The sequence below is a fragment of the Erythrolamprus reginae genome, chromosome 4 (genome assembly GCF_031021105.1).
Source record: "Erythrolamprus reginae isolate rEryReg1 chromosome 4, rEryReg1.hap1, whole genome shotgun sequence".
In the NCBI taxonomy this organism is placed as follows: Eukaryota; Metazoa; Chordata; class Lepidosauria; order Squamata; family Dipsadidae; genus Erythrolamprus; species Erythrolamprus reginae.
Genome location: NC_091953.1, coordinates 113,578,777 through 113,595,582, shown reverse-complemented (window position 1 = coordinate 113,595,582; position 16,806 = coordinate 113,578,777). Strand labels below are relative to the sequence as shown.

The 16,806-nt window shown below is 43.5% G+C and overlaps 1 protein-coding gene across 4 annotated transcripts in view; it reads right to left on the bottom strand.

Annotated features, from left to right (window-relative positions):
• The window catches only part of TPP2 (tripeptidyl peptidase 2), a 67,207-nt gene that overhangs the window by 49,718 nt on the left and 683 nt on the right, over nt 1–16,806 (bottom strand). For all 4 annotated transcript variants that reach the window (XR_011559061.1, XR_011559062.1, XM_070751244.1 and 1 more), the window contains exons 2-4: nt 8,300–8,428; nt 6,288–6,383; nt 4,837–4,941 (exon numbers count right to left, since the gene is read on the bottom strand). Coding sequence is in view for 2 of the 4 variants with exons in the window: in XM_070751244.1 (XP_070607345.1) it covers nt 4,837–4,941; nt 6,288–6,383; nt 8,300–8,428 (330 nt within the window). In the remaining 2 variants the exon portion in view is untranslated. The remainder of the gene's footprint in view (nt 1–4,836; nt 4,942–6,287; nt 6,384–8,299; nt 8,429–16,806) is intronic.

The window sequence follows — 16,806 nt, the reverse complement described above, 5'->3', positions numbered from 1 at the left end:
AGAATGTATATACATATAAATCTATTAGTCAGGAAAAAAATAGTAAGAAAGACAATGATAACATATATACACTCATAACAAAAATAAAGCATTATGCTTTATACATGGGTTATTTTGGTATCAGAGCTTGATATTTACACCTGCTAAATAGCAGTATACTTGATTTGCAGCTCATTCATTTATAACAGTATTTTCCCTTTGTTGATTGTTACACATACATCTTGTTGATTTTTCCGTTTAACATATCGGTTATTGTGAGGTTATTTTCATTTTCTCTATTTTCTGTATGGTATAATAGTGCCTTATAATAACAATAACCATCCACTCATTAACAGCAAGTTTACATACAGTTAGAAGTCCATAACAGTCAAGAAAATATATACTGTTTTATAGCTACTGGGCCAATTAAGATATACAGTAATCCCTCGCTACTTTGCGGTTCATCTTTTGCGGATGCGCTACTTCATGGGTTTTTTCAAAGGGAAAGGAACGCTGGGTCAGGGACAGTTTGTGTGTGTGTGTGTGGGGGGGGGGGAACTGCAGCGGCGGCTTCCTTCAGCCTGCGCGGTAGCTGAGAGAAGCCGGTCTCTCTCCACGCTCAGCAGCGGTGGGTTGTTAATAATATAGGGAGGGTTTTAAAAGTCCAAATACTCATTAAATACATACAAAAATAGCATTCCTCTACTTTGCGGAAATTTGTTTTTCGCGGGTGGTCTTGGAACACAACCCCCGCAAAAAAACAAGGGATCACTGTATATGGTATTTATTGCTATGCCACATGCATTATATACCTCATGCCTTTGCCTAAACTTGTCTTTTTTATGGTTAATAAACCATAGGGTTATTAAACTCCGTGGTCACGTGACCAAAATTCAGAGACTTGACAACCGATACATATTTATGACAGTTGCAGAGTCCCAGGGTCACGTGATCCCCTTTTGCGACCTTCTGACAAGAAAAGTCGATGGGAAAACCGGATTTACTTAACAATCGTGCTACCAATTTAACAACTGCAGTGATTCACTTCTTAATAACATAGAAACATAGAAGTCTGACGGCAGAAAAAGACCTCATGGTCCATCTAGTCTGCCCTTATACTATTTCCTGTATTTTATCTTAGGATGGATATATGTTTATCCCAGGCATGTTTAAAGTCAGTTACTGTGGATTTATCTTCCATGTCTGCTGGAAGTTTGTTCCAAGGATTTACTACTCTTTCAGTAAAATAATATTTTCTCATGTTGCTTTTGATCTTTCCCCCAACTAACTTCAGATTGTGTCCCCTTGTTCTTGTGTTCACTTTCCTATTAAAAACACTTCCCTCCTGGACCTTATTTAACCCTTTAACATATTTAAATGTTTCAATCATGTCCCCCCTTTTCCTTCTGTCCTCCAGACTATACAGATTGAGTTCATTAAGTCTTTCCTGATACGCTTTATGCTTAAGACCTTCCACCATTCTTGTAGCCCGTCTTTGGACCCGTTCAATTTTGTCAATATCTTTTTATAGGTGAGGTCTCCAGAACTGAACACAGTATTCCAAATGTGGTCTCACCAGCACTCTATATAGCGGGATCAAAATCTCCCTCTTCCTGCTTGTTATACCTCTAGCTATGCAGCCAAGCATCCTACTTACTTTCCCTACCGCCTGACTGCACTGTTCACCCATTTTGAGACTGTCTGAAATAACTGTGTCAAGAAAGATAATAAAATGCTGCAATAAAATCATTTAAATATTTCACTTGACAACAGAAATTTTGGGGTCAATTGTAGTTGTATATTGAGGACTACTGTTCTTTCAGCTGCATTACAATAGTTACATTCCTATTTTTTCTTTCTTTCTTCATTACAGGGCTTATGGGCTGCTCTAATCAATCAAATCTGAGTGGTACTGTATAAAAGTTCCTAAATCCATTGCTTGGATTAAAAACACATAATGAAGATTAAATTTAAATGCTACTTGTCAAACAATAATATAAAAATGGGTATTAATTTTACAGACTAAAACAAAACTGATTTGTCACTCAAAAAATAATCTTAATAATCCTAGTCATCTAGAAAAATAATCTCCCAAGGCTTGGTGAAACTAATTTTTCATAGACTTTCTAAAGAACAGAGGGAAGGAGACCAATTAAGCAGTGATATATAATTTTGTCCCTTCTTCTCACCTATATAGTTTATTTTGGGTGATATCACTATAAATTACAACCCTGGGGGGAGGGACTGTCTTTTTTAAAAAATATTATTAATCTGTAAATAATCCTGAAAGCTTTTTTCAATTGTAGGAATAGATATACAATTTGAATAACTTTTAAAAAAGTATTATCCTACAGGTATTGAAAGCACTTTGAATTAGAGCCTAATTACAGACTGGGCTTTTACAGAATAAGTTCTTTAATTATAATGGCTCGAGAGAAAACCAATTAAACTTAAATATTTTATGTGCCTACAATCTGAGGCAATTAAAACTGAAACACAAAGTCATCTGGGTACTCAATTTGCTCATAATGCAAGGCAATTCCAAGTATTGAATGGTATGAGAAAGACCGTCCTCTGGCTCACAAATCCCAGCGGCTGGTCAGGTCCCACAGAGTTGGCCTTCTCCAGGTCCCATCAACCAGGCAATGCCGCCTGGCAGGGCCTAGAGGAAGAGCCTACTCTGTGGCAGCCCCGGCCCTCTGGAAACAACTCCTACTGCCCTCACCCTCCCAGCCTTTCGTAAAGCCTTAAAATGCACCTCTGTTGACAGGCCTGGGGTCATTGAATTTTAACATCTAACCTGGCCTATGATTGAATTGATAATATATGCTAGTATGAAATGTGAATGATTGCTTTTTAAATGAATTGGGGTTTTAGAATACGACACTTGTTAGTTTTTTACATACTTTTAGATTTAATGTTTTTTTGAGTACAGTAATGCCTCATCTTACGAACTTAATTGGTTCCAGGACGAGGTTCGTAAGGTGAAAAGTTCGTAAGATGAAACAATGTTTCCCATAGGAATCAATGGAAAAGCCAATAATGCGTGCAAGCCGATTAGGAAAATCCAAAACATTAAGGCTTTAAAAAAAAAAGCTGCCGGCAGACGAAGCTGAGGCGAACGGAGTGGGGGGAGGGAAACCCATGGAGATCCAGAGGGGAGAATGGTGCAAGACACGGTGGGGAAAAAGGGGAGGAACCCATGGAGATCCAGAGGGGAGAATGGTGCAAGACACGGTGGGGAAAAAGGGGAGGAACCCATGGAGATCCAGAGGGGAGAATGGGGCAGGAAAGAGTGGAGAAAAACGGAGGAAACCCATGGAGATCCAGAGGGGAGAATGGGGCAGGAAAGAGTGGAGAAAAACGGAGGAAACCCATGGAGATCCAGAGGGGAGAATGGGGCAGGAAAGAGTGGAGAAAAACGGAGGAAACCCATGGAGATCCAGAGGGGAGAATGGGGCAGGAAAGAGTGGAGAAAAACGGAGGAAACCCATGGAGATCCAGAGGGGAGAATGGGGCAGGACAGACTGGAGAAAAACGGAGGAAACCCATGTAGATCCAGAGGGGAGAATGGGGCAGGAAAGAGTGGAGAAAAACAGAGGAAACCCATGGAGATCCAGAGGGGAGAATGGGGCAGGAAAGAGTGGAGAAAAACGGAGGAAACCCATGGAGATCCAGAGGGGAGAATGGGGCAGGACAGACTGGAGAAAAACGGAGGAAACCCATGGAGATCCAGAGGGGAGAATGGGGCAGGAAAGAGTGGAGAAAAATGGAGGAAACCCATGGAGATCCAGAGTGGAGAATGGGGCAGGACAGACTGGAGAAAAACGGAGGGAACCCATGGAGATCCAGAGGGGAGAAGGGGGAGGAAAGAGTGTAGAAAAACGGAGGAAACCCATGGAGATCCAGAGGGGAGAATGGGGCAGGAAAGAGTGGAGAAAAACGGAGGAAACCCATGGAGATCCAGAGGGGAGAATGGGGCAGGACAGACTGGAGAAAAACAGAGGAAACCCATGGAGATCCAGAGGGGAGAATGGGGCAGGACAGAGTGGAGAAAAACGGAGGAAACCCATGGAGATCCAGAAGGGAGAATGGGGCAGGACAGAGTGGAGAAAAACGGAGGAAACCCATGGAGATCCAGAGGGGAGAATGGGGCAGGACAGGGTGGGAAAAAACGGGAGGAACTCAAGTCTGGAGGTGGGGCATCCCAGCGGCCAGTGGCAGGTTCGTAAGGTGAAAAAAGTTCGTAAGAAGAGGCAAAAAAATTCCGAACCCTGGGTTCGTATCTTGAAAAGTTCGTATGACGAGGGGTTCGTATCATGAGGTACCACTGTAGTTTAAATGTTAGATTTCTCACATATTGTACTTGTATTGTTGTAAACCGCCCTGAGTCTCAGAAGGGCGGCATAGAAATCTAACATACATACATACAAACAAACAGAATATATCTTCAAACTTAAATGTTATCAGATCATTTTAATAAATAATTTTAAACTGTTTATTTATTTATTAAACATATTTATATGCCATCCAACTCCCGAAGGACTCTGGCCGGCTTTCAACAGATAAAAACAGTTTCTATAACAATAAAAATATTGTTAGTAATTTAAAGGAAACAATAAAAACATGTTAGTAATTTAGTAAACTAAAACAATAAAAACATGTTAGTAAAAACATGAGTTAGCACTCATAACATGAACCCGGTCTTCAGATTTGTTTTTAGACAAATTGCCATTTGTAATTATGTAACGCAAAAGTAATCTTCCATAGGTGTGTCTTAGTAGTACTTTATTGACTATTACAACCATTTAAACAGCTTCAAGCTTTTTCTTCTAAAATAGATACTAATATACAAACCTGTGATGAAGGGTGTTGAGCAGCTTCAAATTCTTCTTGTTTCCTACAAGCTTCAGCTAGTGCTAATCTATGGACAGGATCCCAAAGTTTTTCCTTGCGTTCTTTCTGAAATAAATAAATAGTAATATATATATATATATATATTAAAATATCAAAACTTTGTACTGTTTCTTACTACAATAAATTCAATATCCTATCTCAGATGTAAACTTTGAAATGAACCAATTGTCTCAATCTTGCTTTTTACATGCAATATTTTCAATATTATAACACTATCAATACAGACAGGTAGAAATAAACTCAATACAGACAGGTAGAAATAAATCAATACAGACAGGTTAAAATAAACTATTTTAAACAGGAATGTTTAAAATACTGCTGAATGTGTGGTACTAAAAAAAGAAGTGTCAGTGTTTTCTCTTAATTCAAAGGGAACAAAAGTAAACTCAAACACATCAAGCAACATATATTAGTATAAGCACTCCTTGCTTAAGGAATGTTCTATATGATACTATAGAGCAGTGTTTCCTAACCTTGGCCACTTGAGGATATCTGGACTTCAATTCCCAGAATTCCCCAGCCAGCATTTGCTGGCTGGGGAATTCTGGGAGTTGAAGTCCAAATATCTTCAAGTGGCCACGGTAGGGAAACACTGCTATAGAGCACACTGCATATCAGAACAACTAGACCACAAGGCGGTTTTCCCCCTATGCCATCACTCTGCTGAACAATTAATTCCCACAATTTTGTCAAACTATCTAGAAAGGCAGTAGTACCATCATTATTCTCATCTTCCTTATTCCCTATCACCTTATCTTATTATGACTGTAACTTTGTTTGTACCTTACAATTTAAATTGTTAAATAGTATCCTAGTATGATTTATGTTGATTGCTTATTTAGTATCACTTACTATCAGTAAGTGTTGTATCTAATGTTTTATGTGAATGTATTTTTACAAAGATCACGATAATGATTTATTGTTGTATGCATACTGAGAGCTTATGCACTGGAGACACATTCCTTGTGTGCCTAATCACACTTGGCCAATAAAGAATCCTAATGCATTCAGAAACCATTCGAAATTCTGAACATCTGTGCCCAAAGTTATGGCTGTTGCAGTGCCCTCATGGTCGTGACTGCGATCTGAGCACTTGAAGCGCTTACAACTGGTTGCCAAGTGTCCCATGATCACGTGATTATCATTTGCCATTTTCCTTGGTATCTTCCCCAGAAAGGGAAGATAGCAACAATTTCTGCCCACCAAGAGGTCTCCTTGTTGACTCTGGGATTTTGCTGAAAAAGGTCTGTTCTGAAATGCAAGCAGAATTTTGGCATGGAATGTTTGCAGAAATTCCCACACTACCTAAATGTATTTTATTTATTTATTTCTTGTGGTTCAAAATTATTTCAAATGTAATCAAAGTTAGGATAGACAGTACAAAATAATACCTGTATTCTCTCTTTAAGAATTTTAGGATATAATTCATAACCATTTTTTAAGCCAACGTGATATTTTCCTGAAGGATTTATCCAGTTATCTGGAATCTAAAAAAAGTAAAGAGAAACATAAATTACATTTGGTTCGTACACTTCAGGCAATCATTGAATAATTTATAATAGAAATATTAACTTCGGATACAATTGATTTCAGTGCGTATATACTCACAAGTTCAACATTTGTTTGTTCACCCTTAGAAGGCATGCATAAATTGCAGAAATACATGGCACTAAGTTTTCAGTTTGTACATAAAGAAATATTTGAGTTTTTTCCCTCTTTTGGTATGTTCTGTTTGTAAACAACTGCACCATTATGTAAAAGCTCTACAATATCAAATCTATGGTCGAATGGGGTGGAAAAGGAAAAAAAAGTAACTGCATTTTTGGAGAGGGTTATTTTTTGGTACTTGTTCTGCCGGGCTCTCTGGTAGGAGCCTCCCGAAAATTCAAGGGTACAAATTGCAGACACACACACGTTTGAAAATTCAAAACAATGTTCTTTATCACAAAATTCAAAATAAACTAAGCACTCTTTTTGTATTGCAAAGAGCACTCGTCCCAAAACCGGGTAATCTGTACAATTTCCCTTAAACAGTCATTAAGTATTTAGCTAGCAGCTGTGAAGAAACTTCACACCCCTTCTTCTTCCAATGGAGACACACACAAACACACAAGTTGCTCTGCTTTGGTTTCAAAGGCGTGAAAAATCAACAAAGTCCAGAAAACAGCAACACACGATTCCTGAAGAACTGCGTTCAGATACTCTTTAACAACGGCCAAACCCACACGCTGCTATTTATAGCAGCAGCCCTAATTACTGGAGCCCCACCCAACCACAGGTGGCCCCATTTTCTCTTGTAATATTCCCTCAGTTGTTGTCTCCTATGCATCACTCTGCGCATGCGTGGATGTGTCATTAATTCTTGTTCAGAATCCAAGGATGATACAGATGATTGATCTCTTCCTGGGCTGTCTGCCAAACTTCCCTCTTCCCTGTCACTCATGCTTCCTTGGTCAGGAGGCTTCGTTGGCAGATTCCATTGGGAGCAAAACAGGCCTGCAGCATGTAGATGTTTCCCCTACATCCACCTGCACATTCCTTGGGGCAGGAGCTGGGCCAGAGCTAACCACAACAGTACTTGGTTGGACTTAAGTAACAAAATGTTTCTCTTGGAATGTAGCCTGTTTACAAACACTGCTCCTCACCTTGATTTTCTCCCCATTTGGGGTGCTTGGACCCTCTTTGATTGAGGCCTCACCTGCCTCCACCCAGCCAGGTGTTCTATCTACCCCACATAACTATTGTTCTTGATGGGAGGCACTATAAAAAAATCCTTTCCCATTTTTAGGGAATCCTTTAGGTTGGGAGTTGGAGACAGGTTGGCGACTATTGGCTAAAGTTTGTAACCACAAAGTATGTAAATAGAGCACTGTCTTTATTCACCATATATGACTAAGGCTGCAGATAACAGCCTTCGTTGAGAAAAACTTTCAATCAAACTGCAAATAAGTACTGTGAAATGCTTTTCTTTGAAAAGTAAATAGGCCCTTTGAAAAGCTGGGGGGTACAACTTTCTGCAGTTCTTTAAACTAAATTTTGTGAATTTTCAATAAAAGATGTATATTTTCTTTAAGGTCTTGCAGAGAGGTGCTATGAGTGCACCTATGTAGGTTCCAAAACATTTTTTTTTGTCACCGGATCCAGCCTATTTCAAATAAACATTAAGGCTATAAAACATCAGATGATTGTAAATATGTTATCATTAAAAATATATTTAAAAGATACATATTTATTTATTTTTATACATGACTTAAGTTGAGATAAATATGAATGCAACTATGTTTTTAAATCGGCTCAAGATAATTTCTCATAACTAGTCATCTTAATAAATATATGCAGTTGGACAATATCTTAAGTTTTGTTTCAAAAGAGGACGTCACAATTTAATGCCAAATATTGTTACCTTTAAAATTCGTCCTGAAAGACCAGTAATTTCTCCATTTTTTGCTTCTGTAATAGTTGAAGTATTTATATCCCCACTGCCAGTTGTATCAATTATGTCAACTATCTTGGGTTTTCCGTCAGTTGTGATCTAAAGACAATAAATAAAAGCACATATGATACCATGAATATCCTATTTTATAACATAAATAAAACTGCTACATGGATTGGAATCTGTTACAGCAGACAACACCTAAATTGATTTGAATAAATGTAATTCAGCCTTTTCTAAAGCCAAGTTAATTCAAAACACAAACATAATCCATAAAGTTCAAATTAACAGCATATGTTAAAACAGCAAGATAAGCATATATTCAACAGAAGTGAGAATTATATTTAATTGGCCCATGCCAATTCATCAGGGTATGAGGAATTAAAAAAAGAGGCTTAGGACAAACAGGGACATTCAGATCATACTATCTGCAGCCACAAGAGGTTCTTGCTTAATGAACCACATAGTCCTTGTTTAATGACGGCAATCAGGATGGTCTGAATTACTGTTGCTAAGTAATTCTGTCGTGCAACATTGCATTTTACAATAATGCCACTTAGCAATTTTAGCCTCAATGGCCATTATAATCTTAGGACGGCCTGCATTTAATTTATTCCTTTCTGAAAAAGGCCTTTTTAATTCACAAACTATTGTGGATTATGAGTATCTCACAACAGAGAATCCCAAAATTTTGGTACAACTATTAAGACAACTCTCTCCAGTCATGGCAATGTTAGCCATTTAAAACAAATTGTTCTTGGAACAGCCATAACACATGTATTTTAGAGAGTTTGAAACATAAACGTAATAATCAAAGATAACAGTTGGTACAGTAGAGCTTTAGGCATCCTATAAAGAATGGGAGGAATAGAAATTCAAATTAAGTAAGAGGAAGCAGATAATTTGGATACTGTCATAAAGAAGCCAATATGGAAAATTAACTAGAAGGATAGGACAAAATAGAGACAGATCTTTATTGGCCAGGATAAAATAATAATGCAAAATTCATTTGAAAAGCAGGTTTTAACATCAAAGCAAAATACCGTAGCAGCTGTCTTAAATTCAAAAGTAAATACAGTGAACCCTCGAGTTTTGCGATCTCGATGTTCGCTAAACGCTATATCGCGAGTTTTCAACCCGGAAGTAAACTCCACCATCTACGCATGCGTGCCCTATGCGTAGATGGTGGAGTTTCGCCGGGCAGAGGCTTCCCTGGGTCTTCCCCCTCTTTCTCTATGTTGCTTCTTCCTCTCTCACACTCTCTTCCTCCCTCTCTCATCTTTCTTTCCTTCTCTCTCTTTCTCTATCTCTCCCCCTCTTGCTCTCGAGCGGGCGCCTAGCAGCTGATCTGCTCGGCAGCGCAGCAGCAGCGAGGAGCCGAAGATCTTCGGCTCCTCGCTGGTGCTGCGCTGCCGAGCAGATCAGCTGCTAGGCGGACGAAGGAACCTTTCCTGGGTCTTCCCCGCGGCCTCGGATCCTCGCTGATGCCCGCCCGCCGTTTGCCGCTCGCCCCGTTCGGCGGCCGCACGTCCCGTTCGCCCGCCGCTCGCCTCATTCGCCCGCCGCTCCCCTCGTTCGCCCCCCCACTCCCCTCGTTCGCCCGCCGCTCCCCTCGTTCGCCCCCCACTCCCCTCGTTCGCCCCGCCGCTCCCCTCGTTCGCCCCCCCACTCCCCTCGTTCGCCCGCCGCTCGCCTCGTTCGCCCCCCACTCCCCTCGTTCGCCCGCCGCTCCCCTCGTTCGCCCCCCACTCCCCTCGTTCGCCCGCCGCTCGCCTCGTTCGCCCCCCACTCCCCTCGTTCGCCCGCCGCTCCCCTCGTTCGCCCCCCACTCCCCTCGTTCGCCCGCCGCTCGCCTCGTTCGCCCCCCACTCCCCTCGTTCGCCCCGCCGCTCGCCTCGTTCGCCCCCCCACTCCCCTCGTTCGCCCGCCGCTCGCCTCGTTCGCCCCCCACTCCCCTCGTTCGCCCGCCGCTCCCCTCGTTCGCCCCCCACTCCCCTCGTTCGCCCGCCGCTCGCCTCGTTCGCCCCCCATTCCCCTCGTTCGCCCGCCGCTCCCCTCGTTCGCCCCCCACTCCCCTCGTTCGCCCGCCGCTCGCCTCGTTCGCCCCCCACTCCCCTCGTTCGCCCGCCGCTCCCCTCGTTCGCCCCCCGCTCCCCTCGTTCGCCCGCCGCTCGCCTCGTTCGCCCCCCACTCCCCTCGTTCGCCCGCCGCTCCCCTCGTTCGCCCCCCACTCCCCTCGTTCGCCCGCCGCTCCCCTCGTTCGCCCCCCATTCCCCTCGTTCGCCCGCCGCTCCCCTCGTTCGCCCCCCACTCCCCTCGTTCGCCCACCGCTCGCCCCGTTCGCCCGCCGCTATCGAACTTGCTATCGAGCCTGCTAATGAAATCCAACCCGCAGCGGCCCTTTCCCTCTCCAGGCTGCGGGAGGGGTCCGGAGAACAATGCCTGGCGCCGCGCTCCCGGCTGGGCTTTTTTCCCCCATTTCCCCTCGGGTGGAATTTCAGACCCTCCGCCGGTTGGATTTCATTAGCAGGCTCGATAGCAAGTTCTTCCTCCCTTTAGAAAGCCCCGCAGCCTCCTCCGACCGGCGAGGCCGCCAGCGAGGACCCGCAAAGCCGCCGCCGCCGCAGCGAGGCCAAGCCGCCCGCTCCCACGGCAGGTTTACAAAGGCAGCGCGGCAACTTGGAGCACGGCACGCCCCGCAGCCCTCGCCTGGCCCGCCCCCGCCTGGCCGGCGCTCCGGCTACCCTCCCCCCGGTCGCCGTTTGCTGCTCGCCCGTTCACCTGCCCGCCATCAGGACCGCCGCGCACTAACTTGATGACGGCCAAGCCGTCCCAGATCGTGGGGAGAGGAGCTCTTCTCCAGCCAGGGGACGGCGAGGCCCTCCCAATGCCCCACGCTTGGAGCCGGAGTGAGGCCACTTCCGCCTCCGGATGAAGGCATCTCCTCAAACTCAAAGCCTGTATCCTGCCGCCCGGTTTACCCAGGACACGAGCGGCGAAGTGACTTGGAGGAATGGAAAGTCCAAATCGCCCGGTTTCAGTGGGGTTTCCCCGTTGCCCAGGGATTCCTTCGCCCGAACGGAGGTGGCTGTGGCTCACTTCGCCGCTCGTGTCCTGGGTAAACCGGGCGGCAGGATACAGGCTTTGAGTTTGAGGAGATGCCTTCATCCGGAGGCGGAAGTGGCCTCACTCCGGCTCCAAGCGTGGGGCATTGGGAGGGCCTCGCCGTCCCCTGGCTGGAGAAGAGCTCCTCTCCCCACGATCTGGGACGGCTTGGCCGTCATCAAGTTAGTGCGCGGCGGGTCCTGATGGCGGGCAGGTGAACGGGCGAGCAGCAAACGGCGACCGGGGGGAGGGTAGCCGGAGCGCCGGCCAGGCGGGGGGCGGGCCAGGCGAGGGCTGCGGGGCGTGCCGTGCTCCAAGTTGCCGCGCTGCCTTTGTAAACCTGCCGTGGGAGCGGGCGGCTTGGCCTCGCTGCGGCGGCGGCGGCTTTGCGGGTCCTCGCTGGCGGCCTCGCCGGTCGGAGGAGGCTGCGGGGCTTTCTAAAGGGAGGAAGAACTTGCTATCGAGCCTGCTAATGAAATCCAACCGGCGGAGGGTCTGAAATTCCACCCGAGGGGAAATGGGGGGAAAAAGCCCAGCCGGGAGCGCGGCGCCAGGCATTGTTCTCCGGACCCCTCCCGCAGCCTGGAGAGGGAAAGGGCCGCTGCGGGTTGGATTTCATTAGCAGGCTCGATAGCAAGTTCGATAGCGGCGGGCGAACGGGGCGAGCGGTGGGCGAACGGGACGAGCGGCAAACGGCGGGCGGGCATCAGCGAGGATCCGAGGCGGCGGGGAAGACCCAGGGAACGTTCCTTCAGCCGCCCAACTCGCTGCTGCCGCGCTACCGAGCAGATCAGCTGTTGGGCGGCTGAAGGAACTTTCCCTTGGTCTTCCCCACCGCCCACACGCAAACTTCACCATCTGCGCATGTGCGGCCATGAAAAAATGGCCGCACATGCGCAGATGGTGTTTTTACTTCCGCACCGCTATATCGCGACAAATCGAGTTTCGCGAGGGGTCTTGGAACGGAACCCTCGCGAAACTCGAGGGTTCACTGTAATATAATTGCTTTCATGTCAAGCTTAAGACAATCAATTATTTATTTACTTTTTATTACAGTAATTTGCATGCTCATTACTATTGGACTCTAATGTAACAAGAGCAGTGAAGGGCTACAAAATTTTTTACTACGACACTGTGGGTATGGCTTATTTTGTAGGTGTGGCTTGCAGGCCATGTGACCAGGTGGAGTGTCTTGATTATGTGACCTGGGGGGGTGGCTTAAAGGTCATGTGACTGGCTTAAAGGTGGCCAATTTGATATTACTCATGGCAAGGCCTTGGGTTAGGGTTCTCCTCACTTCAAAGAGATAGTTTCCCTATTTACTATTACTGCACCAAAGACAAATTCCTTGTGTGTCCAATCACACTTGGTCTATTCTGTTCTATTCTATTCCATTCCATTCCAACCAAACCCAGCCTTAAGTAATGGATTATATTTAAGGTTTTAATTTTTAGGACGGCAACACTGAGGGTGGTAGGTTTTTTTTTGTCTGCCTTCAAGTTTGATACATGGACAACCTCATTTAGTTTTCTTGGTAATATTTTTAAGTGATGTGCCACTCACTGTCTTCTTCCTAGAGGAGAGAGAGAGTGACCTACACAAAGTCTGTAGTCATTCAACTACAGGTAACTAAGGTGTGCCCAGATTTTGTAATTGCCCTAACTTGTTCTCCAAGAACGTTTACTTGATGGTTTTTTCAACAAGATTTACATTGTGAATTCATTTGCATAACAATTGTACTTTTCAAAAGCATCACAAGTACATTATATTTGAAAACATTTCATTTTGGGTTTTATTTGTAAAACAGAAATTTAGGGCCCATATTCAGAATTATTAAATGTTACAAAATGTATATAACAAAACAGTTACACTAAGTTTAATTATATCTTTATATTCAATGTTTCTTAAATTATATTCTAGGATACACGTGACAAGAAGTTAGAGATTTCACAAGGTTTTCCAAAGAACCAAGAAAATTGGGGTTTTTTGTGCCATTTGGATTCATACATAACTAAATATTGGATCAAATATCAAAACTTCATCTTTAACAAACTTTCTAAATAATTAAGGTAAAATATAAATGCACATATTCCATTATTGAATATATGAATTGTAAAATATTATGAACACATGAAGATGAGATATTCACCTCTCTCAAACATCTCATTAAACAATAAAAAAATAAATGGAAGAGAATATGATTTTTTAAATGGAAAGGCTTTTAACCTCAATCAACTGGCTTACTGTACTTAACAGGGAAACAGGTTACAGCCTGACAACACAAAAATTTTAACTATATTAAAATTTCATTAATATTTAATTATAATTATAGCTGTTAGGGAACTATGTAGATTAATGGGGAGGATTCAGCATATATTACCAGATACATTTCATGTAATCCATGAAACATGCTGCATTCGTTAATTAAACATCTTTCGTCTCATCTGTTTCTTCATTAATTTTATTTTGAATTATATGATGTACCTGAATTTGGACATAAGCAACTAAAGGGCAATTTAAAGAGTCTATAGTCATAACTTTTTTAACCTGTTAACCACATCTAGGCCTTTCATAAATCTCAGTTTAAAACTCTACTGCTACCTGTCTTATTTTTAATTTGCGTTGACAAGAGCAAGGTAATATGCTCATAGACAACCTTTAACTTTCTGCTAATTATGAACTGAAGCATTCCCATACAATTAAATTTCAATTAATCAGTTAAATGTGAAAAGCACAGTAAACACAATTATAGTTACAGAATATTGCACAATCATTGGCATGGCAGAACTAGTTTGGCCTTTTTCTTCCTCCCACCTATGAAGAATTAATTACATCAAGTACATAAAACATTTAATAATTGCCCAGGTTTGCCTGGTGCACCAGTTGCGGCCCTATTTGGACCGGGACTCACTGCTCACATTCACTCATGCCCTCATCACCTCGAGGCTCGACTTATGTAACGCTCTCTACATGGGGCTACCTTTGAAAAGTGTTCGGAAACTTCAGATCATGCAGAATGCAGCTGCAAGAGCAATCATGGACTTCCCTAGGTATGCCCATGTTACACCAACACTCTGCAGTCTGCATTGGTTGCCGATCAGTTTCCGGTCACAATTCAAAGTGTTGCTTATGACCTATAAAGCCCTTCATGACATCGGACCAGAATATCTCCGGGACCGCCTTCTGCTGCATGAATCCCAGCGACCAGTTAGATCCCACAGAGTTCGCCTTCTCCGGGTCCCGTCGACTAAACAATGTCGTCTGGCGGGACCCAGGGGAAGAGCCTTCTCTGTGGTGGCCCCAATCCTCTGGAACCAGCTCCCCCCAGAGATCAGAAGATCTCCAAAAGATGGCGGTGCTCACGGGCCTGCACCGACTGAACCACATTTGTGATGCGAGTAAATGCTTCCATTCCCCTATCATTCAGTTAGAACCTAAGCTTCTTGGATGAGAAGAGAAAGAGTTTCAAGGGGAAAAAAAAAACCCCAACCCCAAGAAAATCCAGTTGCCTTTTGAAAAAGCATCTTTGGGAATACAGGTAGTCCTCAATATACAACCACAGGGGAGCACAAAGTTTTATGTTGCTAAGTGAGACATTCATTAAGTTTTGCCACATTTTATAACTTTTCTTACCACAATGGTTAAGTGAATCAGTGCAGTGGTTGAGTTAGTAACATGGTTGTTGAGTGAATCTGCTTTTCCCACTGACTTTGCTTGTCGGAAGGTTTGCAAAAGGGGACCACGTGATCCTGGAACACTGCAACCATCATAAATATGAACCACTTGTCAAGCCTCTGAATATAAATCAAGTGACCATGGGGATGCTGCAACGGTCCTGTGAAAAATGTTTATAAGTCCCTTTTTTCAGTGCCACTAGTGTAGGGTTTCCTGCCTAAGCAGGGGAGTGGACTAGAAGACCTCCAAGGTCCCTTCCAACTCTGTTGTTGTTATTACTGTTGTAAGTCAAGGACTACCTATATATGGATATACAGTAAATCATCCGACTTTAAGCTATTTTGAGATTATTTTTACTGTACCTGCTTCAAAGCTACCACAGAGAGAATATACTGTACATTTATTTATTTGCCATCTTGCCTTCTATTACTTTAATTTCTGATGGGGAAATTTTAAAGAACCTTTTAGAGGCCATAAATAACAACAACAACAATCCCACCATTCTAAAGTTGCCTCATCCAAAATCTGTGGAAAAAGATATGAATTAGGTTGTGTTTTTCCTATCTCAATAAACTATTTTACTTATTTATTTAGTTACTTACTTATTGCATTTATATGTTGCCCCTCTCCGAGGATTCAGTTCCCTTTTGAATTAAAACTTTCTCCTTGAGCTGCTCCAAAGAAAGTAGGGCCTTACCCTCTTTCCCCAGGGACGACTGAGACATTTTATGCCAAGAAGGCCATTCAACTTTCCTTGTATCTTCTCCATGCCTATTATCTAGCTTTTTTTCCATGCACTGAACCTCCGTGTACTGAACTACAAAGCCTGGCGCCTGGTGGTTTGATAGCGGAATGGCAATAGCGGGAGGAAATGCAGTGAACAACAAATCTCTCCTACACTGTTATTCAACCCAAAGCACAAAGTACAGGAATTCCTTGACTTGCAACAGTTCACTTAGCGACCATTTGAAGTTGGTCACTAAGAGCCAGGTCAAGACCTGGCTCTTCCAGAAGGCCTGGAACCACTGAAAGAATGGAATTCTAGATTTGACTTGGAATGTGAGTGAGAGCATGTATGTTTGGCTGGGTTTTTATCTGTTACACTATTTTTATGTATTGTTCTTATTCATTGGAAGCTATCCAGAGTCCTTCAGGAATTGGGCAGCGGAAGGAAGGAAGGAAGGAAGGAAGGAAGGAAGGAAGGAAGGAAGGAAGGAAGGAATAGAATTCTTCATTGGCCAAGTGTGATTGGACACACAAGGAATTTGTCTTTGGTGCATAGGCTCTCAGTGTGCATAAAAGAAAAGATACTTGTCAAGAATCATGACAGAATATCAGAATATTAAAGAATATCAGAAAAGATATTTGTCAAGAATCATGAGGTACAACACTTAATGATTGTCATAGGGGTCAAATAAGCAATGAGGAAACAATCAATATTAATAAAAATCTTAAGGATACAAGCAAAAACTTACAGTCATACAGTCAGAAGTGGGAGGAAAAGGGTGATAGAAATGATGGGAAATAACTAGTAATAGTAGTGCAGACAGGAAGGAAGGAAGAGAGGGAGGGAGGGAGGGAGGGAGGAAGATAAAATAAAATAAATACAGTTACAGCAGCACTGGGGGAAAAAGACGACCATTGTTCACACTTAACAACCGCTGCAGCATCCATGGGGATACATGACTTGCATTAGG